The 27,037-nt window shown below is 47.4% G+C and overlaps 1 protein-coding gene across 1 annotated transcript in view; it reads right to left on the reverse strand.

Moving 5' to 3' along the window:
• ADCK1 (aarF domain containing kinase 1) overlaps positions 1 to 27,037 on the reverse strand; it is a 1,181,187-nt gene that overhangs the window by 492,370 nt on the left and 661,780 nt on the right. Inside the window, exon 5 of the mRNA XM_069637911.1 lies at positions 13,410 to 13,568. Coding sequence (XP_069494012.1) covers positions 13,410 to 13,568 — 159 coding nt within the window. The remainder of the gene's footprint in view (positions 1 to 13,409; positions 13,569 to 27,037) is intronic.

The raw sequence follows: 27,037 nt of genomic DNA on the forward strand, positions 1-27,037 counted from the left end.
GGGATGAACTTGAAAGAGATATCCTGTGAGGGGTTCACAGAAACAAGAGATTAAGCGAAATACCTCAGAAGGGTTCAAAGAAGTGTATAAACACAAAAGAGGGGAAAACATAGCCGAGAACCCAGAGCCCGGTCCGGGCTAAGAATCCCAGCCACTCAAAGGGGGTCTAAACGTACAACATCCCAAAACCTCACGTAGAGGCACAGCGTCCCAGTTGGACCACAAGAACGTACTGCTGGCATAAACCTGAGACACCCATGAAGGGTGAGCGGGAGACAGCAGTGGAACAACTGAAAGATCTACAAATCCAAGAGACTTGTTTGTTTGAACTGTGTGAAAAAGCACAAACTAACACTTGCTGGAGGGGCTCAGGAGTGCACCTGTTGTATTTTTGTTGAACTCCAAGAAACTTATCATTTGCTTGAACTACAAGAGAAACCCGGGAATTCAAGAGGAGCATTTCCAGTGACATTTTTGGGAGGGGTCGTGCACTAGCCAGCATAGGCCAAGCGAGGGGGCTCATGAATATTCCCCGTCGTCAGGCAGGTAATCCTAAGTAAAAGAAAAATCAGTTTCAGTTTCGTTTCTGCACGGTCTTTCTCCCAAAAACCAATCACTGAGCTCTGGATCATACTTCCCTCAGCCAATGACTGCCCTCTACCTAAGCCATCCTCAGATTTGGTAGCAAGTAAAGTGGCGGTAGGACCAAGAGACGAGCCGCAGAGGGGCAGACGGGAGGGTTTGCATGTGAATACATGCCAGACCCATGCTGGAGAACAACAGTTACAGGTAAGTAACTTGTTCCTTCTCCAGCATGGGGTCTGGCATGGATTCACATGCTCATGAATAAAGAATACATAGCAGAACGCACATGCACAACCACGAGAGGTGGCAAGGCTCAACACAAGCAATTTGTCTTACCTCCTCACCAGGCTCACCTTCAAGCGAACAGGTTGCGCAGCACTGCTTGGACGACTCTGGACTCCTCCCTGGAATCCCTGTCGACGCAGTAGAATTTCGTGACAGTGTGAGTCAACCTCAACGTAGCAGCCCTGCAGATATCCAGCAGCGGCACACCAGACAGGAGCGCAGTTGTGGCAGCGATCGCTCTGGTAGAATGGGCTCTCGGACAGCCAGGCAAAGGTCTGTTTGTCAACTGGAGACAATGGGCGATGCAGCCGGAGAGCCACCTGGAAATGGAAGCCTTGCACAGGGCCTTCCCATGGTTCACAGGACCAAAGTTCACAAAGAGCTGAGACGTTTTCCGGAAACTCTTTGTGTGGTCCACATAAAGCCTCAGCACTCTAGCCACATCCAGCAAGTGCAAAGTCCTTTCAGCGGGCGACAAAGGCATCGGAAAAAACATAGGTAACACCAAGGGCTTGTTTAGATGAAAGTCCGATGGCACCTTGGGCATGAAAGAGGGGTGCGTCCGCAGCACCAACCTCGTCTCATGGAAAGTTAAGTAAGGTTGCTTACAGGACAGGGCCTGTATGACCCAGAGACCAGTGATTGGTTTTTGGGAGAAAGACAGTTCAGAAACGAAAATGAAACTGATTTTTATTTTACTGGGGATTCCCAGCCTGACGACAGGGAATATTCATGAGCATGTGAATCCATGCCAGACCCCATGCTGGAGAAGTAATAATGTATATGTATAAATCTTGATGTTAACGATATTGTCTCATCCTATATCAATTTTGAAAAAATGTATCAATATATCTCCAAATCTCGATATATCGCCCAGCCCTACAACATAGCCTAAAAAAGTGCAAATGCAGCTGTAAGGAATAAGTTACTTACTTATAAATCCTGTTATCGAGGATTAGTATCCTTCCTACACTCACATGCTGTATGAATATTGCCCGTCGTCAGGCTAGGAATCCTCAGTGACGCAGAGCAGTTTATTTTTTTAAACTGAACAGAAAGGGCTCCCTTAGCTTCACCCCTAGAGGCCATATCCATATTTGGCAAGCGTACATAAAGTGGCATTTATGAGTCCAGAAGAGCCCAGCGGTGTAGGCGGGAGGGACGCATATGAATCTATGAAAGAAACCCATTCTGGAGAACAGGTGTTACAGGTAAGTAACATATTCCTTCTCCAGCATTGGATCTTTCATAGATTCACATGCTGTATGAATAGATCACAAAGCAGTACCACATAACCACAACGGGCGGAGGCAAGCTCCTTGAAGAAACACTTACCCCAGGAAACACTCACCTCATGCAAGCAGGTTACGCAGAACTGCCTGGCCGGCACTGGACTCTGCCGTGGTATCCCTCTCGACACAGTTAAACTGTGTAAAGGTGTGTACAGATCTCCAGGTTGCGGCCCTGCAGATGTCCAGCAGGGGAACCGGAGAGGAAAGCTGTTGTGGTGGCAATGGCCCCTGTAGAATGAGCTCTGGGCTTGCCAAGCAGAGGCCTGCCAGCCTATTGATGACAGAAGGAGATGCAGGAGGAACTCCACCTGGCAGGTTAAGGTTTGGAAAGTGTGTTTCCCCTTCCAGAGGGACTAAAAGTCGCGAAGAGCTGAGAGGTCTTCCTGAATGACTTCGTACAGTATACGTAATATTTCAAAGCATGCACTACATCTAGAGAATGCAGCGAGCATTCCCCAGGTGAAGAAGGTAACCCGAAGAAGACAGGTAACACTACTGGCTCATTGAGGTGAAACGCTGAAGGATCCTTTGGCTCAAATGAAGGGTTAGTGCGCAGCACCTCCATAGACTTGTGGAAAACCAGGTAGGGGACTTGGCAGGAAAAAATCTGCATCTCACCCACAAAACTAGCCCATGTGATGGCAACCATTTGCACAGTCTTCCAGGAAACGAACTTGAGAGAAGCTTTATGCATAGGCTCGAAGGAGGTCTCATGAGCCTCGAGAGGACGACATTCAGTTTACAGGCTCGGGCCAGCCGATGGATCGGTGGGAAGGAACGGACCAGTCCCTTGCGGAACTTCTGGACTAAGCAGTGGCACCAGAGAGAAGGTGTGGAAGAGGAGCGAGTTTAGCGTGAGAAAGCCGCAAGGTGCTCTCTAATGGAGGAATGCACCAGGCCGACCTGGCCAAGGATAGCAGATATGGTAGGATGTCCTTCGGTTGAATGCTGAAAGGATCAGGGCACCTGTGCTCTACACCAGTGGGAGAAATGTGCCCATTTATTTGTGTAACGGGCAAGCGTGGAAAAAGTGTGGGACCTTGCTATAATGTTTTTGCAGTCTTGTGGCAGTGGGATATCGCTGGAGTGTACGAGTGTAGGAGTCAGGCCGTCAAGTTGAGGGAGGTTGGGTTGTGGTGTAACACTGCGCTGTTGCTCCTGCAAAGATCGCAAAGAGGAGGCAGCTTCATCTGTGGAGCGGTGGACATGGTGTGGAGGTCGGAGTACCAGGACTGTCTCAGCCAAGCAGAGGCCACTAAGATCAGTCTGCACAGATGTTGCCTAAAGACATTTAACACCCAAGCCACCAGTGGGATCATGGGAAAAGCATATATGAACTTCCTCTCCCAGGGGAATGTGAAGGCATCCCCCAGGCTCTCCAGAGGAGAGAACCTGCTGGCAAAGGCTACTCCCCTCTTGTTGTCACGGGAGCGAAGAGATTGATTTGTAGAATGCCCCACTGGTAGACAATCCTGCGGATTTGAGACTCTTGGTGCTCCCATTCGTGACAGGAGCGGAGTTCCTTCTGAGGGAATCAGCCATTGTGCCCTGAGAACACCTAGTAGGTGGAAAATCAAAAAGCTACAAAAAAAAGTGAAATATCTTATTATTGTGCTCCTTGAATGCGGCGACCATCACGCTGCATTTTTCTGCCCATCTACCATGCTGGGGCAGTGTGCATGTGGCCATAGGGGGGAATCCACTTAAAACAGCCCTTTTTGCCTGGTCCTCGTGGCAATTACAAGATGGCCATCGATGTTCGCAGTGCATCCTACTAGGAGGCTCAGAGTCCTCCTCCCTCACTTCTGCTGCATTCCAATTGGCCTGTGTGTCAGATATCTGCCTATTGGGGACCGGCAGGCTTTAGCCGGCACCCTCACCAAAGGCCCACTACATAAGGCCCTGTCTGCTCCTTGTCCGCTGCCTGGTCAGGTCTGGGAGGTCTTCCTGCACCCCTCACTTTCGCATTGGGGTTGGGGCTGGCGCTCCTTCATTCCTCTGAGAAGCTGGAACTATTGTGACACTTTCAATTCACTGCACAATGGGTTAGTCGCCTCTGCCTATTATTGCCCCTACCCTTCTGACTTTCCCACCCTTACTCCATCTCACCTGGATTCCCACTCTTATTGCCTCTAGCCAATCTAGCTATGCCCTGTGGTTGTACTGTGTTTCACATTTTTGCTAAATTTCAAATCGAGCTATGCACTGTGGCTATACTGAGTTTCACCTTTTTGCTAAATTTCAAATCGAGATGTGCCCTGTGGATGTAATGAATTTCACCTTTTTGCTAAATTTCAAATCTAGCTGTGCCCTGTGGCTGTACTGTGTTTCACCTTTTTGATAAAATTCCAATCTAGCTGTGCCCTGTGGCTGTACTGTGTTTCACCTACTTGCTAAAATTCCAATTTAAATTTAGCTGTGCCCTGTGGCTGTACTGTGCCTTACACTTGGTGGTTCTTTGCTGATTTCTTAATACAATGTTGCAGCTTGCAACCTAGGTTCTAACACAGACCGGCCTGCTATCAGTCTCCCTGACTCACCGGCTGTGCTGACATTTCTGGAGTGGCTTTGTTGTGGGAGCCAAGGACAGTACCATGGCAGCAATCGCTCCTCCCCACCTTGGCTATCGATGCAGGAGAGCCTCGGGTACTTTCGACACACAATGCACCTTTCTGCAGCTTTAATTCCAGGTTTTATGTTTCTTATCCACGGGGGCTCATGAGTAGCGGTATTCTTCCTCTGAAAAGTCCATGGGCAATTCCCTCCTTGCAACCCTTTCTGGTCGTGTTACCTTTCTCCTTGTGGTAATCCGCCATCTCCGAACTACAGCTTCCTCATGCGTTTTGCCTTGCGCAGAGTGTGCTTTCCTGCTCCGCCTTTTATCTGTGTGGGGAAGTGAGATGGAAGTCAGGTATGTGTAATTATCACTAATTGCCTGACTCTGCCCGACCCTTGTGTTGGGACACGTCAGTTATACGGCTCAGGTGTTATTCCGTTGGCCCTCATGATGAACTGTACATGAGAAAGTGTTTGTGCGGGAAAGGGGTGGGGGTTGAGCTTCTATGTATCCTACCTGGTAGGATGGGGAAAAGGTGTAACAGGGAAGGGGATACCATGTCTCACCCTTCGGTGTCCCACTTCCACTCCCCGAAGACCCCTCATCCAGGTGATCCTCCAGCACTGGTCCACCCCCAGGAACTGGATCCAATAGTGATGGCCATGTCCTGGCCACCTGGATGACAGAGGCACCTTCAGGTTTCTCACACAACACGCAGAAAATGTACATGCAGATCCGTCTGCATTGATTTCAATGCTGGCGGAAGGGCTGGGCACCAGTGGGATGCATGTAAATGTCATCGGCAATATGCACACACAGCGGAAGGCATTGTGGTTGGGCATACAACAGCACAGAAACCCTTCACCACCCAGATTTCCGTGTTGTATTAAAACACATTCACAAAAACAATCGAAAATGCACAGCGTAGACTACTTACATGAAAATGTACACATAATCTGTCTTCCTTCAATTGACGACTTAACCAAAATCAGCCCATTTGGTGGATTTGGTGGCACAGCTATGGCCCTACATGTGTTTCCACCATGAGCAGCTGCCTAATGGGCCATGGCGGCAACTGGGTGATCTGGCATTTCCTGGGCCCGGGAAAGGACACTTCCTTGGTGGCTTCTGCGAGAGTGCCTATTGGTCTGCTTGAATCCAAGATCTTACACAATTTCACTCCCTTTTGCCAGTATTAAGATAATATTAACTCTTGTTATTTTTTTCTCGTTGCTCACCTGTGGTTATCTTTCACATGAAGGAGAAGACTCTGCAATGCTCTGCATTACTTTGTGGACCTCAAAAAGCTGCCATTTGATTGATCGTGGATTGGAAGTGGCACAAGTTGAACTTTGTTGATAAAACATTGATCTAAACTTAACCAAAAAAAAGGTGGTGACTCGCTCATAAATATAAAGGGGATATGTGTCCTACATGTTTCCTGAAAATGGACATGCGAGAGAAGTTGCTAGCTCCTGAGCGTATTGCAAAATGTCCGCCCTCTAGTTCTAGAACATTCATTCCCGGTATGATATCAAATGTTGGCCTCCTGTTCTTTCAGCTCACGGAATTTTGCAGGAGGTTTTCTGAAGTAAATACTGTGACACTATGGGGTCTGTAATCAGTGGCTCGTCAGATGTTTTGGATTACGTCTCCCATCAACCCATGTCAACATACTCAATGGTGAGGGATCATGGGAGTCGGAGTCCAAAACATCACTGCAGATCCATGTGCTTTATAGACCACAGGGCCCCTTTGAGCAGTCAGCTACCTTCCCCCGAACAACGCTTATTCATACAGTCCTCATTTAAAGTTATCCTATCCTTATACGTGTTCCATTATAGACATCCACTGGTGGTCCTATGGAATTTAGTATACTTAGTTATATTCATGGGTTACATGGTTTTAAAAAGGTCCCAAACAAAAGAATCCCTGAACATCACAGATGCCACACAGAGACGAGGATGCTCACATGCCAAGCACTGTTAGAAAATCAGAAGCCTCTGTACTCCTATTAACAGGCGCCTGTCTTGCAAAGTGGCTTCATTTACATGTTTATGAGAAAGGCTGCTGCGAATCGCCAAGGTCGGCCCAGGGTGACTAGTCTTTTCCCATCGACACTGCTCGCTGCTCAGCACATATCATTATTGATCATTACATCTCTTCATCCTGATGCTTTCGCCCATGGATATTGAGGACTTTGAGTCACAGTGATTAAAATACAGCGCACCAGAAGCCTTTCGCTCATCACAGGTGTGTTGGTGGGGGATACATAAATCTCTGCGTCATGCTCGGTGTGGGAAGACCTCTGTGTCATGCCGCACGCTTTCCTCATACCTCTCCAATTCTGCAATCTGCAAACACCTGTGTGCCCTCGTTCACCCACAAATGATCAAACTGCTCTGCCACTCTCACTCCTCCGCCTATCTCACATAATCAGCCGAGATTCTAAGTGATCCGACCACGGCTGATTTTGCTGTGGCCGGAATGTTCGCATGAGAAAGGTGCGAACTACCAAAAGTTTGCACCTTTCTCACGAGAACACACTTACATACTACGGGGGCTGCAGGGTTTTCCTCCGCAACCCCCGCTCACTATACTGTAAAGTATAGTGAGCTGGGTGTTGCGGGGGTCACACAGTATAGTGAGCGGGGTGTTGCGGGGGACACACCAGCAGTCTTTTTTTTTTTACTTACCTGCAATGCTTTTGGTGTTCGAACCTTTGGTGGTAGCATTTTTCGGTGGTTTTGTACGGTCGGACCTTTCTTTTCAGTCTGATCATACAAAACCATCAGCCGATACCTATTCTCAAAGCTCTATCCTCCATGTTTCATTACAGCTGGTATCACAACCATAAAGTCTCCCATAGATTCCTGCAAACATGACCTCCTTCCTCCATGAACAGAGAGGCACAGAACCACTTTGTAGGAACTCCAGCTGCATTCTCTATTTGCCAAAACCTCTTGGCTTTTTCAACAGCGATACAGCAGGACCTTAATATGCATTTTGATCTGTGCAGTTTGGCCAACCTTCCACAATATGATCACTGTTGACTTTGGCCAAGATCAAGGCGCCAGAAACCACAATCTGAGTGCAATCGGAGTGGTAGGGTGGTATCCGAACATAGGGCCAAAGTCAAAAGCAGGAAGCGGCATGGGATACGGTACATCATGAGTGGCACAGCAAGCGGCACCAAAGGCTCATCGAGGGGCGGGCATGATCCTACCCACATTTAGCAGTAACTAAGGCTTCACATCTCGCAGAAATCTTGGTCACATTTATTCCAAATTATCATGGACTGGAGACCCCAGACTTGCATGGAGCGGAGAAGGAATGCTGGGGGGTGTAGTACCCTGAGCAACACCAATGGCAATCATAAGCAGAGGAACCCAACAAACAGGATTTCAAGGGCAGTGTCAGGCCATTCCCCAGTCCCGTATTCCATAGGCGGAGTTGCAGGAGGGCACGAGAGGCCGGTCTCTGCGAGGGAGCCCTGCAGCATTCGATAAGAGCGGCAAGCACAATGAATGGCAGAACATCTTCCCAGTGGGCCTACATGCCAGGAAGGTGGGCCTAGCGCATGACTCTGGCACAGCTAAAAAGGCCAAGCGATATATTCTTACAAGATTTAGGATGTTTTAAACCCTCCCATTGACTTCAATACACTGCTATACTAAACCGGGGCATCAGGACCCACTTACCGCATCATATAACAACATCATTGAATAAGTGCTTATTAGCAAGAACATTAAGACCCCCTGAGGATCCACCAACAAAAGGTGGTGAAACACGTGTCGAGGCACCCAATCATTTAGGCACATGACTAAAGGAGAATATCTGTATCAGAAATCAAATTAATCACGGCTGAATAAATAAGCCAAAACAATAAAATACTGTCTGGCGCATCTGTTCAAACATCTGCATAAAACACATTTTTTCACACACAAGCGTTACTTCAGGGCAGCCAAAGAAGTAGTGGATGTGAGGAAGTGACACGACAACATGCTCACTTCGAATTAGGAACATCGCCCAGTGAGAAGATTTAAAAGCTGCATACATATAACAACTGTACATTCAGGGTTTGAAATAGGAGCTATTAAGCTCCCGCTTGTATCCTAGTAGAGCCTGGTTAGCTTGGCACCAACAGCTACCAGGAGATACTATTGGCTCCCCAGACCAACGGATGCTGAACAAACACACCTATGTGAATTTAACTCTGGGGCAATCTATAAACAAACATTAGGACAACTCCATACAACTTTTAAAGCTTTAAGGGTAAAAAGTAATGGACACAATTATATATTTGCATCTTAAGTGTAAGTTAGGTTTGGGGAATGCTATGTACTGGCCCCTCGCTCCCCGATGGTAGCTCCTGGTCACTGGTTAAGGAGGGACAACCAGGAGCCACGTTTAACTCCTGCTTAGTCAATCCGAATTTCGAACCCTAAGTTTTAGGATTTTTTAACCTATTTCACCCATCAATCTGTAAGTTTTGATTACATCTCCATCGCCATTTGCTGCGAGTGCTTGATTTGACTCTTGCATTGCGCTTGTATGTTTTCCGTGTTGCTCAACACATCAAGCTGTTGATCTCAGCCTGAGCTACAAGAAGTCAGTGGCACTTTAAGGAGTTTTGAATTACCCTTGTGTCTGTAAGCTGTTGGATAGGGTTTTTGTGGGAACTTGGGAAAATGGATGTAATCCTAACTTCCCTTACACTTCCCGAGTGCCATCCGCACACTCACCCCTCAGCAACCGGTGCAATAAGACTGCAATCTGGCTTATGTCAGACACACTACGAGGGGACAGAACAAACAATTCCCCCCCTAATCATAAACCTTGCGCGTGCACTTCACCTGTATTCACCTCGCTCTGTACCCACTTCATGCAGTCTTTCAAGGCCCAGACGGAAGAAACACATTCAACCTTGGGGATTGCCAGCAGTAGCAAGTTCTCCACCAACTGTGCAGACCAATCATGATGCTCAACTGGATATGCATAGACCTTACAAGTAGCGGGTGACCCTCAATGTCTTAGCTCCCCACCGCTCCCCTTTCTCCTATACAAACCCTGTTTCAGGGGCATTATCTCGGTCTTTAGATACTGATATCTTCTATTTACAGATGCCCCCCCAAAAAAATGTTTCCACTTCTACAGCATTACAGAAGTGGATGGTAAAATGCTTCCATGTGTCTTTAGCAATTTTGGAATTATATCACCAGTCTCTGAAATCACATGTAGATTTGATTCATCTACTGTAATTGTTATGTTTATGTTTATTGTGTTTATACAGCGCTTTACGCCAAAGCGCTTTATATTATAACAACGAGACAATAAAAACAGTACAAGCAATTACAAAATATGAATCAAACCAGTAATACAGCAAGTAGAACAATTTGCCAGTGAAGATAAACGAGGGAGGAGGGGGTGGAGAAGGGGAAGGAAGTGGGAAACAGGAAGAGGATTAGGCTGAGGATGAGAGAGGAAGAGAGGGGACTTAGGAGGAACGGAGCAGGGAGAGAGAGGTAAGAAGAGGAGGGTAAAAGGGAGGAAAGAGGAAGGTGGAAGGAGGGGATAGGAGTGTCAGGGAGGGGAGTGGAGAAGAAGAGATTTCAAGGAGACACGAAAGGAGGAATAGGTGGGGATGGAACAGATAGAGAGAGGAAGGGAGTTCCAGTGTTCCAGGATTGGTACCCGCAACGCTGAAGAGCGTTACAGTGATGGAGGAGGAGCTTTGAGGGGGCTGAATGCCCTGTGCCATGGAGGAGTGCTGATAACAGGCTTGCCGCAGCAGTTGGCCCTGTGCTGTATGGGCCAGCAGTGGACTGTTTGGGCTGCCTATGAGGCTCTGCACTTGCAAGGTGGATGCCGCTAGCTGAAGAATTTTGGTGGTGGCCGAGGAGGAACACTGGGGGGCCAGCCCACTGGGAGAGCGCTACCTTGCACTAACATATTGCCATGAGGAAAGCCGTTTTCTACAAGAGATACTTGAGAGGAGCCTGATGCATAGGCTCGAAGAGGACCCCCATGAGCCTCATCAGCACCACGTTGAGCTCCCATGTCGGTGTAGGAGCCTTCACCAGCAGGAAAGGTCGAAATAGTCCTTTGAGGAACTCCTTGACGAGACAGAGAGACCAATGTGAATATCTTCCTGGAGACATGTTGTAGCGGGAGATCGCCGCCAGAAACACCTTGATAGAGGTATACGCCATTCCGGCCCTGGCTAAGGATAACAATTATGGAAGAATCTGCGGGGACATGACCCTCAGAGGGGTGATCTTCTAAGACCGGCACCATGTAGCGAAACGCTTACACTAGTGACGGTAGCACTTCAAAGTTGACAAACCTCTGGACTTGGCAAGGACCTCCCTGCAGTCTGCTGGCAACTCGTATCCTTCAAACTCTAGGGCTGCAAGTGCCAAGCCCTTTGGTTCAGCGATCCTGGGTTGTGATACAGGATTGCGCCTCCTCCTCTGGTGAGAAGATCCGGGACTCCTCGCAGTTTGACCCGAGGCAACGCTGAAAGGCTAAAATGGTCTGGGTACTAAATCTGCCTCAGCCATGTTGGGGTGATGAGTATCATCCTCCAACAGCACTGTTTGAGTGTGTTGATGACTCGTAGCAAGAGAGGCAACGGCGGCAATGTGTATAGAAACAGTCTTTCCCATGGCAATGAGAACGTGTCCCCCATGCTCCTCGGTTGGTGGAACCTGCTGGCAAACTTCTGGCATTTGGAGTTTGCTGCCATCGCAAACAGATCGTTCTGGGGCCTGCCCCGCTTGATGAAGATGCAGTCCACATGGTCCTGACGAAGTTCCCACTTGAGGACAATGAGGAAGGGTTCGACAACCTTTTCCTCACGGTCGCGGAAACCACTGAGTCGGGTGATGGTTGCGACTGTAGGCACCTGGGTGCGGACTCCGGCGCCCAGTACTTTTTCTCCAGCCTATCCCGCTTAGTCAGGGCCGTGCAAGGGTTCTTCAAGAGGGGCAGCCTCTCCTCCCATACATCGTCCAGAAGGGGTACCACCATGATGGTCTTCCTTTTGACCTTACACCGCTGGTACACTAAACCCTCCTTCTTGGTCTCTTCGGGCATAAACTGGGAAAGCTCAGAAGCTTTGGCGACCATGGAATGAAATGACCCCACTTCATCCGGTGGGGACGTCATCAGTTCCGGAGATCTGCCCGCCATGACGATATTGTCGTGGCCATGTCTGTGTCCATCGGGGACGGAGGGGTGGCACCCGACACAGATGTGGAGGCTGAACCCTGGCCACCCGCAGCTCAGCCATGTTGGACAATTTCCTTTTAGAGGAGGAGCTTGATCGTTGGCTGGCAAAGTGAGGCGAATGGTGATGTTGATCACGCCCTGTCCATCGTGGACCCACTTGCGCGGCGACCCAGATGGAACTGGACTTGCTGTGCTTGGTCTTGTCTTTGGCACCCACGGATGGGGCGCTCTCAAAGGACTTGGAAGCCTGCTCCTCGGACCGTCCGGTCCTGGGTGAGGCATGGCCCTGCACGGGGCACAAGGCAGAGGCCTTGGCGTTTAGCCATGCCGCCTCTCTACTGTGTTGATCCTTCATCATTTTCTTGGAGAAGCTGAGGCAGATTTTCCTTGTGGTCCGGCTGAAGACAGTAGACGCATTGGAGGTGTTTGTCCTCTACAAACACGTTCAGTAGCCCGCATCTGGTGCAGAGCCTGAGAAGGAATCTTCCTTCCTTCTTCTCCGTCATGGCCAGAGGTACGGAGTGGACCTGATGGCCTTCTGGAAGCTTCGAAGAAACTTCGACGATCCTCGCCCTTAAGGGGTGCTGAAATTTACTGATAAACAGATCCCCGCCGTCAGCGGATGGAGAGAAGAGCACAAAGGCTCTTTTCTGACACAAATAGAAACTTTTTCCATTAAAAAGGCAAAAAAAATGTAGATGAAGCTCACAGAGCAAAACTCAAGGACTCCCAACACTGAAACATGCAGTAAAAATCTAAAGATGGCTGCCAGAAGAGGGGCCTAGGGAGAGGACTGTCATTGGCTGGGGGCAGTATGACACAGAGGACAGTGATTGGTTTAGAGGAGAAATACAATTTGTAAGTGAAACTGTCTTACTTTTACAGGAGGATTCCTGGCCTGACAACAGGGAATATTCGTGAGCATGTGAATCCATGCAAGACCCCATGCTGGAGAAACCTCTTTTAGTCCCACTCACGCACTGTCCAGCTTAGCCCAGGCCATCTGGGTCATAGTGTTTAGTCCTGCACATCCCCACAGTGCAGGCTTTCTTCCAACTCCGATCTGGTACCTTTAGTAAAATCAACATGAAAAGGCATGCACACACACACAGAGGAGTCCACTGTCACCTGCACAGTGAGTTATACGCATGTTTACTTCCACAAGCACATATAGAAAGCCACTTTAACGTGAATTGAGATATGAACAGCCATAGAATAGAGAGCACAAACATACTCTTTTTCCGTGAGCAGGGATACACACATGGACTCAGGCATGCACGCATACAGATGCACCCATTTTCAACTAAGCAGAGGTATGGTCCGGTCTACGCTCTCGCAAGCACATCTATGGAACACTTTCATTTTACCAGAAGTTCTCGCATGCACGGATCCCACACAGCTGTAGGCTGCGTGTCGCTTAAAGGCATTAACAGTCATGGTGGAGTCAAAGCACCTACCTCCATCACAAAGATGTCCTTTGAACTCTGGGACTGCACTTTTGGGTGCTGCACCTTCACTGCCACCGTCCTCCCATCATGCAGTTTAGCCTTGTGCACCTGGGCAAGTGACGCTGCCCCTAGGGGAGTGTCCTCAAAGGACTCAAACAGCTCTTCAACCTGCCAGAGAAGAAGGAGAGGGTTATGTTATCAGACTGATACAGGGCAGTGGTGCAAGCTCTAACCCAGAAGGAGTTGCATCTCTCTGGAAACCAGCCAGAAGGAGTTGCATCCCTCTGGAAATCAGCCAGAAGGAATTGCATCGTGAAATAACGGAAGACTACTGGTAAGGTAAGTACTGTTATACTTAAATCTCCATCTGTCTGCTACACACTCCGGGCTCGCAGGTACACAGGTGGGAAGGTAGGAACACAAGACACAAGTATGGTGAACACTGGTCCCCCACACCCATCCAGGCAGCTACACTCACATCAACTGCCCCAACAGTAACATTCAGAACTCGAGCACACAAACGTTCTACACATAGAACCTATGATGTCACCCCCTGCACCCAGACACATTACTACACATCTCTTAGCCAGAAGAAGTTGCATCTCTCTGGAAATCAGCCAGAAGGAGTTGCATCTCTCTGGACATCAGCCAGAATGAGTTGCATCTCTCTGGAAATCAGCCAGAATGAGTTGCATCTCTCTGAAAATCAGCCAGGAGTTGCATCTCTCTGAAAATCAGCCAGAAGGAGTTGCAACTCTCTGAAAACCAGCCAGAAGGAGTTGCATCCCTCTGGAAATCAGCCAGAAGGAGTTGCATCGTGAAATAACGGAAGACTACTGGTAAGGTAAGTACTGTTATACTTTAATCTCCATCTGTCTGCTACACACTCCGGGCTCGCAGGTACACAGGTGGGAAGGTAGGAACACAAGACACAAGTATGGTGAACACTGGTCCCCCACACCCATCCAGGCAGCTACACTCACATCAACTGCCCCAACAGTAACATTCAGAACTCGAGCACACAAAAGTTCTACACATAGAACCTATGATGTCACCCCCTGCACCCAGACACATTACTACACATCTCTTAGCCAGAAGAAGTTGCATCTCTCTGGAAATCAGCCAGAAGGAGTTGCATCTCTCTGGAAATCAGCCAGAATGAGTTGCATCTCTCTGAAAATCAGCCAGAAGGAGTTGCATCACTCTCGAAATCGACCAGAAGGAGCTGCATCTCTCTGGAAATCGACCAGACGGAGTTGCATCTCTCTGGAAATCAGCCAGAAGGAGTTGTATTTCTCTGGAAATCGAAGGGGTGGCACCTCTTTGGAACTCAGCCCCTTGAGTGTAGCATTGGAGTCCTTGCTAGTTTGAGCTTTACTCTCATTCCTGTACATTTAGACTTATATATTTTTTCCAGTTTCTCCACAGACTACAGCCTGCATATCCCTGGCGGTAGTGAGAGGGGTTTGGGGGGGGGGCAATACTCCAAATAACAAAAAAGCCTTGGTGCTGTGAAACTACTGAGTTGTTGCTGTAGTGGAATAAAAACGATTTGTAACATAACAGGCACAGGATGGCAGGCAATGCATAACAGCCCGTGACTTATCAGTCCACATAACGCGTCTGGGTGAGCGAGAGAAAGCCACACATGACGGCGTCCCAGATTCACAATTAAGCTACATTTATCTAGACATGCAGTTATCAGGGCTCAGAGAACCATGGGAATGCAGATACTTGGCAATACCGTACTCATATGCATAGACACATGGGGCCTCATTACGAGGTTTGAGGTAGCCATGGCGCTATTAGCGCCATGGCTGCCTTCAAAACCCTTCCGACTCCGGCCTGGTGAATGGAGTAATTACCGGTCCATTCCGAGGTTGGAGGGACTGGTAATTCCCCATTCACCAGGGCCATTCCCCATTCCCATTTGAGCCCCCATAGGGCTCAATGGGAAGAGGGAAGGCGGCAATAACGGTACCGCAAATTGCGGCACCGTTATTGACCCCGGTGTCCCTTTGCGAGTCCCGTCCTTAACGCCTGGTAAAACCAGGCGTTAAGGAAGGACCCGCAAAAGGAACTCGTAGTAGGGCGGTAAGGGATTACTGGCACCGGTGCCCTTACCGGTGCTGGTAATCCCTTACTGCCCACCTCGTAATGAGGCCCATGGTCACAAAGATTATACTCAGAGACATGGGTACAGAAATAAACACATTCACCAAGTTCCTCTGATCATCTTTGGTTGGTCTGGATTGTGCTTGTTCAGAATGATAATATCATCGCGTTTTTAAATAGCACTTCATTCCGACTCCTTCCCACTTCTAAGTGTTGTAATATTGGATGTGATAACCCAATTAATTGGTCATCTATTTATCGATCTCAGACGGATGAAGGGCTCAGACGGCCCATTTGAAATTTTAACTTGCGAAGTGCAAGCTGGTCCCAATCTGAGGCCGACGCTTAACTTGTGAGCCATCCATCTGGTCTGAACACCATGCAGTTATGTTCCCATCTTCTGTAATCAATTGACTCCCTGAGATAGCTTTGCACGTCTGGAGGTGATGTCAGCAGAGTCCTTAATGGGTTTGTATTTTTTTTTTTACAGAAAAAACACCAAGATTGCCTGAAAGATAAGTTTGAGTCGGCTGCCTAGACCATGAGCAGTCGAGAGTAACATCTACTGCACACTAAAATTGTTTATAATTGTCTATGATCATTTATCCAAACTTATTTACAGGTTTGGTGAGCGGTATGGCCACCCTGGCACGCAGATTGCGAATTAAATAAATTACACTTTGGTATATGTAGGGAGATACCCCAGGTCCCTTGCACACAGTAAAAGGCTGGATATACCAGTCAATAATTAAGCAATATTACCCGAGCGGGAGGCGGGGGGGGAGGCATTAACGGGCCAGGAAATGCCCTTGGCCAGGTAGAAGCCCAAGCTACCGCAAGGGCTTTAATGCTAACCTGGGGCATTACCAGACCCGGTAATGCCACCTCTGCGAAGATAATATGGCCATTAGGATCCGACAAGATGTACCAGATACTAATAGTGTGTTTAAAAAAAGAAGAAAAAAAAAGATGACTGCCATGGGTCCAGAAAAGACTAGGTAGTCCCTTCTCCCTTTCCAAGACGTCATTCACAAGGCTGCGGGGACAGGATGGGGAGGGGAATATGTGGAAAATGTGTTGCGAGAAGAGGATGCGGGCCAGCACTTATCTGAGTTCCTGGAGGGGGGCGATGGCAGCCTCCCACTATGAGAAGAATTCGACTGCGGGATTGCCATGTGGTAATGCCCTCGTTTTGAGCCTCCTCATTGGATGGGAGGCCGACACAACCGCCTCACTGGTTACTAATTAAAAACAAGTAATTCATTTGGAACAGTGTTTAATAGAGTATTAATGTCAAAAGATAGCAATGCAATAATATACATCTATTAAAATGGAACGGTATATAATTAATTCATATTATGATGTACATTATGCTGCAAAGAGGAATGAGCGCACCATATCGTTCCTATGAGAGCAACTCAAGCATCAAATGTGGGCAAATGGCATGGAAGGTGGGGTGACAAATATCACATCGCCTAGGGCAGTAAAAATCCTAGCAGATGCCCTGAAACCCTGGAGGTATTGTTTGTCCCCTGCGCCTGTAGGTCAAGTTCTCCTGATCACTAAAGGACTGGATGCTGATTAAAAGGTGTGGATGCCAGCTTGGGGTATAGCTGGGTGACGCACATCTGAATAAGTGGGATAAGGTGCCCATGCCTCCATAGGCACGTGAGTGCTACAGTAGCTGTCAAGAAATACTCCCTAGGCTGAAGACTTCCATAAAAGAATCTTCTGTTCACTATTAGTTCCAAAGAGAACATACGACAACTTTAGGAGCATCTAGATGGCACAGTGATGAGTAATTCATTTTAAAACACATCCAGTGCTATTCTCTAACACACTGGTCAACAAATCCATATTAACTCCTTCTTCCTCATCTCAATACTTGAAGCTTTATGGGAGTTGGAGTCCATAAACTTTCTGGCACTTTTAAATTGACATCGTTTAGGATTTTTGTTCAGAACAAAATCTTCAGAGGCAGGAGATGTTATATGTGTGTTGTGTGTATATGGGGTATGAATGACATTCTGCTTAGAATGACAGCGTGTCATCAGGACTTTAGGTGTCATTGGGTTTTCCTCATAAGGGCGGGAAGAATACTGCGTCCCTCCTAATGGAGTCATTACCTCTTCCGAGTACCCAGTCCCTTTCACATGATCCTCCCTCATAATACCACCCCCAGTGTCAGGATCAGGAAGTGGCTGCCGTCCCCTGGCCGTGTGGGAGGAGGCCAACACTGGGGAATCAGTGCTGACTCTGAAGGATTCCTCACAATAGCCACTAGTTGTTCCCACAGCGTCTTAGATAGGAAATGTCTTCATAGAACAGGCTCAGCTCTTTAGAGACATGCCGTTATGACACAAATAGCTTACAATAAGCAATAGGGTTCTCTATGGGAATCAAGTACAAAGAATCTGTTTTGTCATGTGTTGTTAGTGGTTCAGGGTTGGCAACCTGTGGCTCTCCAGATGTTTTGGATGTCAACTCCTATGATCCCTTTGCATTGACTATGGTGGCTAGGGCTGAAGAGATAGGGGCAATGAGAAAGCAAAGGTAGAACATTGCAGAGATTAAGTATGAAGAGATAGGGGCAATGAGAGAGCAAAGGTAGAACATTGCAGAGATTAAGTATGAAGAGATAGGGGCAATGAGAGAGCAAAGGTAGAACATTGCGGAGATTAAGTATGAAGAGATAGGGGCAATGAGAGAGCAAAGGTAGAACATTGCGGAGATTAAGTATGAAGAGATAGGGGCAATGAGAGAGCAAAGGTAGAACATTGCAGAGATTAAGTATGAAGAGATAGGGGCAATGAGAGAGCAAAGGTAGAACATTGCAGAGATTAAGTAATCAGGACAAATCCCAACCAATAAAAGAGCTCAGATGAGGACAGGAGCACAACCAGGAAGGCGGTGAAGAAATAAAAAGGTGAAACCAGAGACACCTATTTTTTATTTACTTGTGTACAATCAATAAGATTTTTACAAGATCTAAGAAAGGGTCTGAAGAAAGGCAGTAAAAGACAGAAACAGAGATAAGAGGAATCAACAGAAGCACGGGATCGAAGAATCCAGATCAAATAAAATCAAGTCATCAAATCATAACTTTTTGAATGTAACTTTTGTTACGCGTTTTTACACAGTCCAACAAGTCGAAAAGGGTGAGAGTAAATTTGAGTTGTGGAAGAGAAGAAAAGAAAAGCAGAAATCAAGAAGAAGAATCCACTGCCAAGGTTTGGCAGAGCTTTGTCTTATTCAAGGCAATTTCCAAAAGTTTAGTCCATCTCGTTTGCTCGCCTGAAATTAGGCGGTTCCACCATGTATCCTCTTTGACGAGGTCAAGCCTGCGAAAAGTGGCATCAGGTAAGTGGCTCTTTCCTGTCTCATTTGTGGACACCCCATCAGGAGGTGCCTTAGAGTTTCAGGTTGGTTTGAGTCCTTGCACAGTCTGCAATTATTCGAGGTGATGGTCGTCCTGATGGCCAAGATTTCCTGTGTTGGCAGTAGGTTTAAACGTGCTCTCACAAAGGTTTTTCTCAGCGGTTGGTTGTGGAATTTGATGCAGTATGCCTGAGGCACTTTCAGTTTGTTGGCTGTCATAGGAAGATGCTTTAGAAGTTTATTGGATACTGCTTTCTCGTTTGTTAAAATCCAGTCCTGGTTTTCCATTTTTGATTTCACTCTTTGAGGATTGGAAATCAGGTCATCTTCGATGCAGACTATGTTCGTCAGTTTGTTGTATGTATTCCTCGAGATTGTTTAACTGGCGCTGAAGGCCGATCTATGTTTGGTCCAGTAAAATCAGATTGTCGGCATATAATATGCGAGAAACCGCGCCTTTTGCCAACCTTTGGTGGGAAAGTTCGGATCTTGACTTCTGTATCTTTATAGTCACCTAGGAAGGCAATGAAGAGAGCTGGTGCCAAGGGACAGCCTTGCTTGACTCCCCGTTCTGACGGGATTTTTTCTGACACTAGGCCTTGATGACTTAGGCGCACATATAAGCTGTGTTCGTATGCAGTGCAATCACCAGCTCCAAAATTGAGAGAGGACAGATTCAGGCTTTAAGTTTTGACCACAGTCTGTGTCTGTCCACTTTGTCGAAAGCCTGCGACAAATCGACAAAGGCTAAGAAAACTCATGGGGTACCTGTCATTATGTTTCCTTTTATTATACTCAAAAGTAAAATGTTAACCGCCGTGCTTGCATTTTTCTGAAAGCCCATTTGGAAGTGGTCCATGCAGGGTGAGGCTCTAGTCCATTTCTGGAATCGTGCTAACATTAAGGTGACGAAGATCTTTCCAATGATGTCTAAGAGGGAAATTTGACGATAGCTAGCAGGGTCGCCTCTATTGCACTTTTTGAAGATCGTAACAATCACTGCATGAGTCCAGGAGTCCCTTTACTTTCCTACATAGGGAAAAGATGTTGCTAATGAACTTTGCCCACTCTTCCGGGTGCTGCTTTAGGTCGATGTTGGTTAAGCCATCGGGCCCAGGGGCTCTCAAAGATTTAAGTTTAAGTATCACTCTTTTGATGTCGTCTGCGTCTGTTAAGTCGACCCATGTGGTTTCTGATTTGAGGTCTGGTGCTAGAGGCTGGGTTGTGGGAAAGTCGAACAAGGTCAAGAAGTAGCTTACCGAACTCGCTTCAGATACTGAATTAGTAAGCTGCTCGTCAGTTTGGCAGTCTGTTTTTTTGATGAGTGCCCAGAAATCTTGCGACTTCATCCTGCTGAAAGTCCTAAGCATTTCCTCTGCATCGTTCTGGTAGAGAGTGATCCTGTGATGTTTGAGCCAGGATTTTTATCTCCAGGACTCCTCAGTGTTTAGTGTTATCGTTCTTCTTCTTAGTTTTCTCAAAATTCTCCTTTTTAGTACTAGGGTCTTGTTAAATGCATGTCCATTGTCTGACCTTACTTTCTTTGTTTGGGTCCAATCCTACTTTGTATGTCAAAAAGAGGGGCAAGTAGTTTGATCTGTATGTTGCTTTTTGTAAGGAGTCCCCAGACATTAGAGTTTTAAAGTTCTCTGTTATGTCTTCTATGTCCGATGCTGTAAGGCGAAGACGTGTTTGTTGATTGTTTGCTTCTATGCTCGATTTGTAGAATTTTTTCTGTGGGCACCTAATAGACCAGGACACTGTTAGCAAGTTGTGGTCGCTTTGTTTGGTTCTTATTACCACAAACTTCGCTATATATGGAAGGAGTGCGTGAGTGACAAATATGTAGTCGATAGTTGCTTCCGAGCTGTCACGTTCCCACGTGGGTAAGAGAGGCTGAATGCCTTGTAGTGAGGCTGTGTTATGGAAGTTGCGAGAATTCATTAACTTCAGCCACGCCCTACCTCTTTCCTCAGCTGAAGACCTTGGGAGATGTTTGTTAGGATTTGTACTAGGATCCACGCATTTAGCGTTCAGGTAACCACAGATTATTATATGGGTGGTCTTGTGCTCTACATTTCGTCAATGGCGTCCGCCACGGATGTGCAAAATGTTGCCATTATTGTTCTCTGCGGGTTCCAATACAAGTTGAGGATTGCTAACTGCGTGGTAATGAGTTTGAACCCAGCTCAAAGTGGCACCATGATGTTAAAACTGCCAATAGTTCATAAGAGTCTATCAGTTTCTTTGTGACAGTGATCCCTGAGCCAGGGCGAACCAACCCTAGCAAGCCGGAAGAGGGGCGGCCCAGCAGTCCTTTAACAGCTAAAGAGATCTCGATGGAGAAACCATCAAGGGAGTGCTTCTCCATCAGCCAGGTTTCTTGGAGGCACAAGATGTCATAGGCTCCCAAGTCCTGGCTTTCTGGTTTGGTCAAGTCACCGTGGCCTCTAGTGTTCCACAAACCCATGTTTAAGGTTTTCTTTCTAAGGGTATCACAATCCTGTTGCAGTCGATCAAACGCTGGATTGTTATCTGGTGGTCGTTCCTATCTCCCAGACTTGCTGTTCAGAGCTGTTTGGAGCCACTTCCAAGGACCCCTCAGTGACTTTTCGTCTGCAGGGTCTCGCATTGGTTCTATTGGAGGTGGTTTCTGGGAGTCAGTTGAGGTGGTACATTTTGATGTCGCAGGAGAATTGGTTTGGTGCAAGTTTAACTGGCAACTTGTTGATCTTGTACGGTCAAAGTTCCTGTCCACCTTTTGTCTCTCACTTCTCCTGTTTTCGTTCTGGCGATGTAGATCTTGCTCGGGATAATAGGACCTGTCCGTCTGCAACCGGTTTGATCTGTATCGGTTTCTTTCCGGGGAACTAAGCTTTTTTACCATCTCTTGTCTTTATAGAGATCTTCACTGCGCAATATATATCGAGAATTTTTAGTCACCCTGTCACGGTCTCTTTTAGGCTTGTCGATCTCCGAAAATGACCCCTGTAGTTCTGTACACTTCCAATGGCATGTCTTGTATTGCTAAAGTTCTTATATGTAAGTATGCTTTAGCTTTCTGGTCTTTGTGGTAAGGCTCGATCAGTATAAAGTCCTCTGTTTTTAGGGATAGAAGCTTATGGACATTGCTGAGTATTTTAAGAACTGATTTCCTGTTTAGGACCAAGTATTTGTCTTTGCTTGATGACTGTTCAAGTTTAAAGGTACGACTTACTCTCTTTTGTGCATCATCAATGTTGGACTGTGGTTGAGGTTGGTGGTTGTCAGATGGGGCTTCTTGTAGGTATTGTTCCGTCACTCGGGGAGGGTCCAGTTGACTGGACGCTTCACATCCTGAGCTAGTTTTGGGGACCGGTTCAGGCTTGTTGTTTTTTAGAGCTACATCTGTAAGCTTAGAGGACGGAAGTGTGGAACAAATGGGACTCCCCGGAGCTGGTTGAGAGACGACTTTGCTTTTTGATTCTGTCGTCGACAGCAGAGGAACAGAGGTTGCTAAAGATTCAGAACTCCTAATCGCAGCCTCTGGCGTGCATTCTTGTCTGTCCTCTGAGTCTCAGTGTTGAGTTAGGTCCATCAAGGAAGCACTCGCCATAAAGTCTTCGACTGGTGCAGGTGATTTCACCAAATCCACCACCTCAGAGACTACTTGACGGTTGACTTGCAGAAAAGAGGGAGTATAAGGTGCTTTTTAAAGTAGGTTGCTTGGTGGGAGACTGGCCGATTGTTTTATTTATTTTAGTAAGCAACGAGTGACTGGTTTCCGCAAGTTACAATGAGACTTGCTGTTTTTTGTTAGCGTCTCGTTCGGATGTTAGCATAGGTCCTGATGGGTTCATTTTCAATAGCTCACACTGTGGGTGGGTTTCACAAAGATCGGCACCATTCCTGCATGGGTGAGGTCTGAGGATGTTTGCTTTTCGTTCTCTGTTTTATTTGTATGAGTTAGAGTGGATGGTCTTTTGGGATTTATTTTATCTTCCAGTGAAGCCAGTCTTGATTCCCATTGCACTTGCTGTTCTTTGTTTCTTGGCTCCATTGCTGTTATATATCCTCCGACAAAAATAAGTTTGGAATGCATAATAGCAATAACTGTTGTGTTGTCTTTCAGGGAGTCATGTATTGCCTCGTACAGCTTTCCAAACGGAGCCAAGGCTATTGTCACTGCCGACATGATTGTCAGGAGGTCAGGTTTTTTGTTTGGCGAGTCTTTTTGGGATACCAACAGTAATTTGCTCAATCTTCTGTTTTTCAACGGAGTGTGTACAGCAGAGGTACGATGCAGAGTTGAAAAAGGATGGAAGCGGGCATCTTCTGTCAGGTACTTCTACTTCTCGTAGATCGTCAATAGAGATACCTGGGGTTTCACCCAAGTTTTTGGTCGGTTCACAGTTTGCTGGTACTTGGCATTGGTACGTGGCGCTCCTGCGCTTTGGCCCCTACTATGCTTTGATTGCATAGTGAGGGGTCGCTTTCGCACTGGGGGGCCGAACACGTTGGTAGTAAGGCCTCACCTTCAGCATCATTGTTTGGGGAGCGGGTGGGGAGCGTCCAGGGCTCATTGGCCATTTTTTAGTGGTTATCCTGGGTTCTTTTTCAGCTTCTGCATTCAATTGCGGTAGTATGTGGTCAGCTCGTTGCTTCAGCAGCTAGCAGTGGGGTGGAGAACTAATTTGAATTGGGCATTGCGGGGACAATGGTGGCAACGGGTTTCTTAACTTGCCCAAGTTTTCGTCCGTTTTCCCAAATTTGGTTACTGGGGTCATTTCTTGTATTGCCTCCAGTATTTCAGCATCTGATAGTTCTCCGTCGCGGTCTAGTTTCCTCTTGTATTGCTTCTCGAAAAAGTCTTTTAAGGCATTTGAAAGAAGCGGGTTAGGGAGGGATTTCTTCTCTGGTTCAACTTTTTTGTTTGACCCAAGTTGATTTCTACACTGGGCTTTCCGGGCCTCGTTTTTTGGTTCAGCCGCTCCAGTCTTTTCCGTGTTTACAGCCGCATGTCTTTTCACTTTCCCTCTCTTTTTATACGGTATTTTTTTCTGTGTAGGGATGGTCGAAGCTTTAACTCTAGGAATGGCCGGCTCAGAGGGCTACCCTTCAGGTTCAATGTTCAAAGTTTCGCTACTTTTGGCATTTTCTGACTGGGCATCGTCTTGTGGGACCCGTGAGGGGCTTGGTTTTGCTATTTCTAGTTCTACCGTAGCTCACTGAAAGGGAAGCCCCCGGTCCCCTTGAAGGGTATGATGCACTAAATTGGTCACAGCGGGAGCTGACACTGGCTCTGCGTGAACTAGGGCTGTAGTGAAGAGGGCGAGGCCCCGAAGACCCACGGTTGGCCCCCATGCACTGCCAAGGACAGGTAGAAGATCCGCTGCGGGTTGTCGTGGCAGAGGGATCACCTCCCTGTTGGGTGGAGCAGTTGAATTTGGGCTTGTGTAGCAGTGTTTCCCAAATTCTGGGGCTTTTTGCCCCACATTTAAGCCTTTGTTCATGGGGGTCGGGACTATGCTACCGACACTCAACCCAGCCACCAAACCAGGATCCGGCTGTGGCCATCCTTCGATAGCCTCGGCCGGATCACCCCTCGCTGAAGCAAAAGTCTGGTGGCGGGGGAGACGGGTGCAAAGATCAGTGATCAAGTTTGTTGATGCAGGCAGTTTCACAGGCGCACCTCTCATGATTGGGCAGAGGAACGGTGTGTCTAAATCGACTCCTACAGTGACAGGCAACAAATCTGGTATGTCACAGATCTCCTTCGGGATTTTAATGTTTTTTAAGTAGTGACCTTCTTGACTCAGCGGTGTGTTGAGCAGCTCCAGGACGGTCTCTGTTGCACCCTGAGCTATCGAGCTAGCCGGTGGTACATGCCCGGGGTTGCAAAAACTGGGATATCGTCCTCATTGGAGTCAGAGGTGGCGAGGGTCTTACCTCTCCTGGGCAGTGACTTCTTTTCCGGTGGATATCTGTGGCTTCTCAGGCGGCGTCCGCCTGTTTCAATATTGGGTGGAAGAGTTTTTGAAGAATCTGGGTCCACTTCCCTCTCCATGTCAGAGGCGGCAGAATCCATTGGCTTCCGAGGACTGTTGGGGCTGCACACACCTCGGCGCACAACTCCATGTACCGCTCTGTGGTACTGGTCAGGCTTAGGTGGGTCCTCCCACACAGGTAGCAGCGAAGAAAGACTCTCCTCACAAGCAGAAAGCAGACAGGAGATTGCCGTGGACTGCGCACACCTCTGCGCACAACTCCGCGTACCGCTCTGCGGTACTGGTCAGGCTTAAGTGGGTCCTCCCACACATGTAGTAGCGAAGAAAGACTCTCCTCACAAGCAAAAAGCAGACAGGAGACTGCCGTTGACTGCGCATACCTCGGCGTACAACTCTGCGTACCGCTCCGCGGTACTGGTCAGTCTTAAGTGGTTCCTCCCACACAGGTAGTAGCGAAGAAAGACTCTTCTCACAAGCAGGAAGCAGACAGTAGACTGCCGTGGACTGCGCACACCTCGACACACAACTCTGCGTACCGCTCCGCGGTACTGGTCAGGCTTAAGTGGTTCGTCCCACACAGTTAGTAGCGAAGAAAGACTCTCCTCACAAGCAAGAAGGAGACAGGAGACTGCCATGGACTGCGCACACCTCTGCGCACAACTCCGCAACACTTATACACTTGCTGAGAGCTGCGACTCAGCTGTGTGAGAATAACAAGGCCAGAGTAAGGAAAACTAGCCTTATCCCACTGAGGGAAATGTTGCAGGTCCAAGCAGGATCCAGAGAACAGAAGTAAAGATAAAGAGCCAGTTGCGAGCTCAAGCCAGGGAGGGAGACTACAGGCTATTGTGTGATGATAAACTCCAGCTTGACAACCCTTGTAAGGGAGTAGAAATACATTCTGGTAATCTAACGGTACTGCCCAGGCAAAGGGATGTGGTGTGTGGTGTGTTTGTGTTTAGATGTGTTTAGGTGTATGTAGGTGTGTGCGTGCGCACAAGCGCATCTGGGAAGGCAACCCACACCCACGGTGACAATATCTGTGCCAAAGAGGTAGACATCCTCTAGTGTCATGAAGCATGCAGGAAGCTACATCAATTGGAATGAAAAGTAAAGCCACATGCAGGGCACAATATCTGTTGTACTGAGAAGTCAAAAAGTGTGCAGGGCACTATATCCCTTAGACAGAGAAGTAGCATGCATAGGGCACAATATCCATTGGGCTTAAGTCAAACGCATGCAGTGGGGCTTTATCCCTTGAAATGTGGGTCTTCGAATAGGTAAAACTAGAAATCCATTTTGACTGATCCTTGCATTCTATCAGTTCCTTCTATCATGACACTTTAGGCAAGCCCTTTCCGGTTTAGCTGTAGTTGTAACCTCTAGATCATACTGGCCTTTAAGTCCTCCACTACCATTGAGAATAGAAGACCATTGCAAAGGGTCCTTACCTAAACAGTGACCACCAGACTCAGGGAGCCAGGAAATGAACAGAGGCTTTAGCCAATCCAGGAACCGTTATGCCATTTCTTTCTTTGTTGCAACACCCTGATCACTGCTTTAGCAGAGCCAGCTATGCTACCTTGTTTTGTATATTGGGACATCCCCTAGCCCTTCAGGCATTCGTTTAACCACACTCCACTGGCATGCATGAAAATGAAGGTGTTGAACTACACTCTAACTGACTCAAGTATTCTGTTTGGCTGGATGTATACGAATTGTTCGTTTGCAAATTGCTCGAATTACAATTGACCTTTACACAATTGACCGAATTGTGAAGGTCAATTGTAACATATATGCGGGGGGAAACCCCCCACAACCCTCCACCCAACCCAAACCCGCCCCAAGCCCTTCTATATATATATATATATATATATATATATATATATATTACTAAAGCGAGATATATATATATATATATGTGCGGTCAATTGTGAAAAGGTCAATTGTGACCCTTTAAATTCGTGCAATTGTGCATTCGAACAATTGCAAATGAACAATTCGGGTAATACCGTTTGGCTCACATCATCCAAATGGTGTCCGAAGTGGGTTTTACAGAACTTGCTCCATTACGTTCGCCCCACCTCACATCTGAACAAACCTAATAATGAAGAGGAAGGAGATATCAACTTGAGACCCAAGGACTGGAGGACAGGT

This window comes from Ambystoma mexicanum, chromosome 14, assembly GCF_040938575.1.
Source record: "Ambystoma mexicanum isolate Mex_15411 chromosome 14, UKY_AmexF1_1, whole genome shotgun sequence".
Classification (NCBI taxonomy): Eukaryota; Metazoa; Chordata; class Amphibia; order Caudata; family Ambystomatidae; genus Ambystoma; species Ambystoma mexicanum.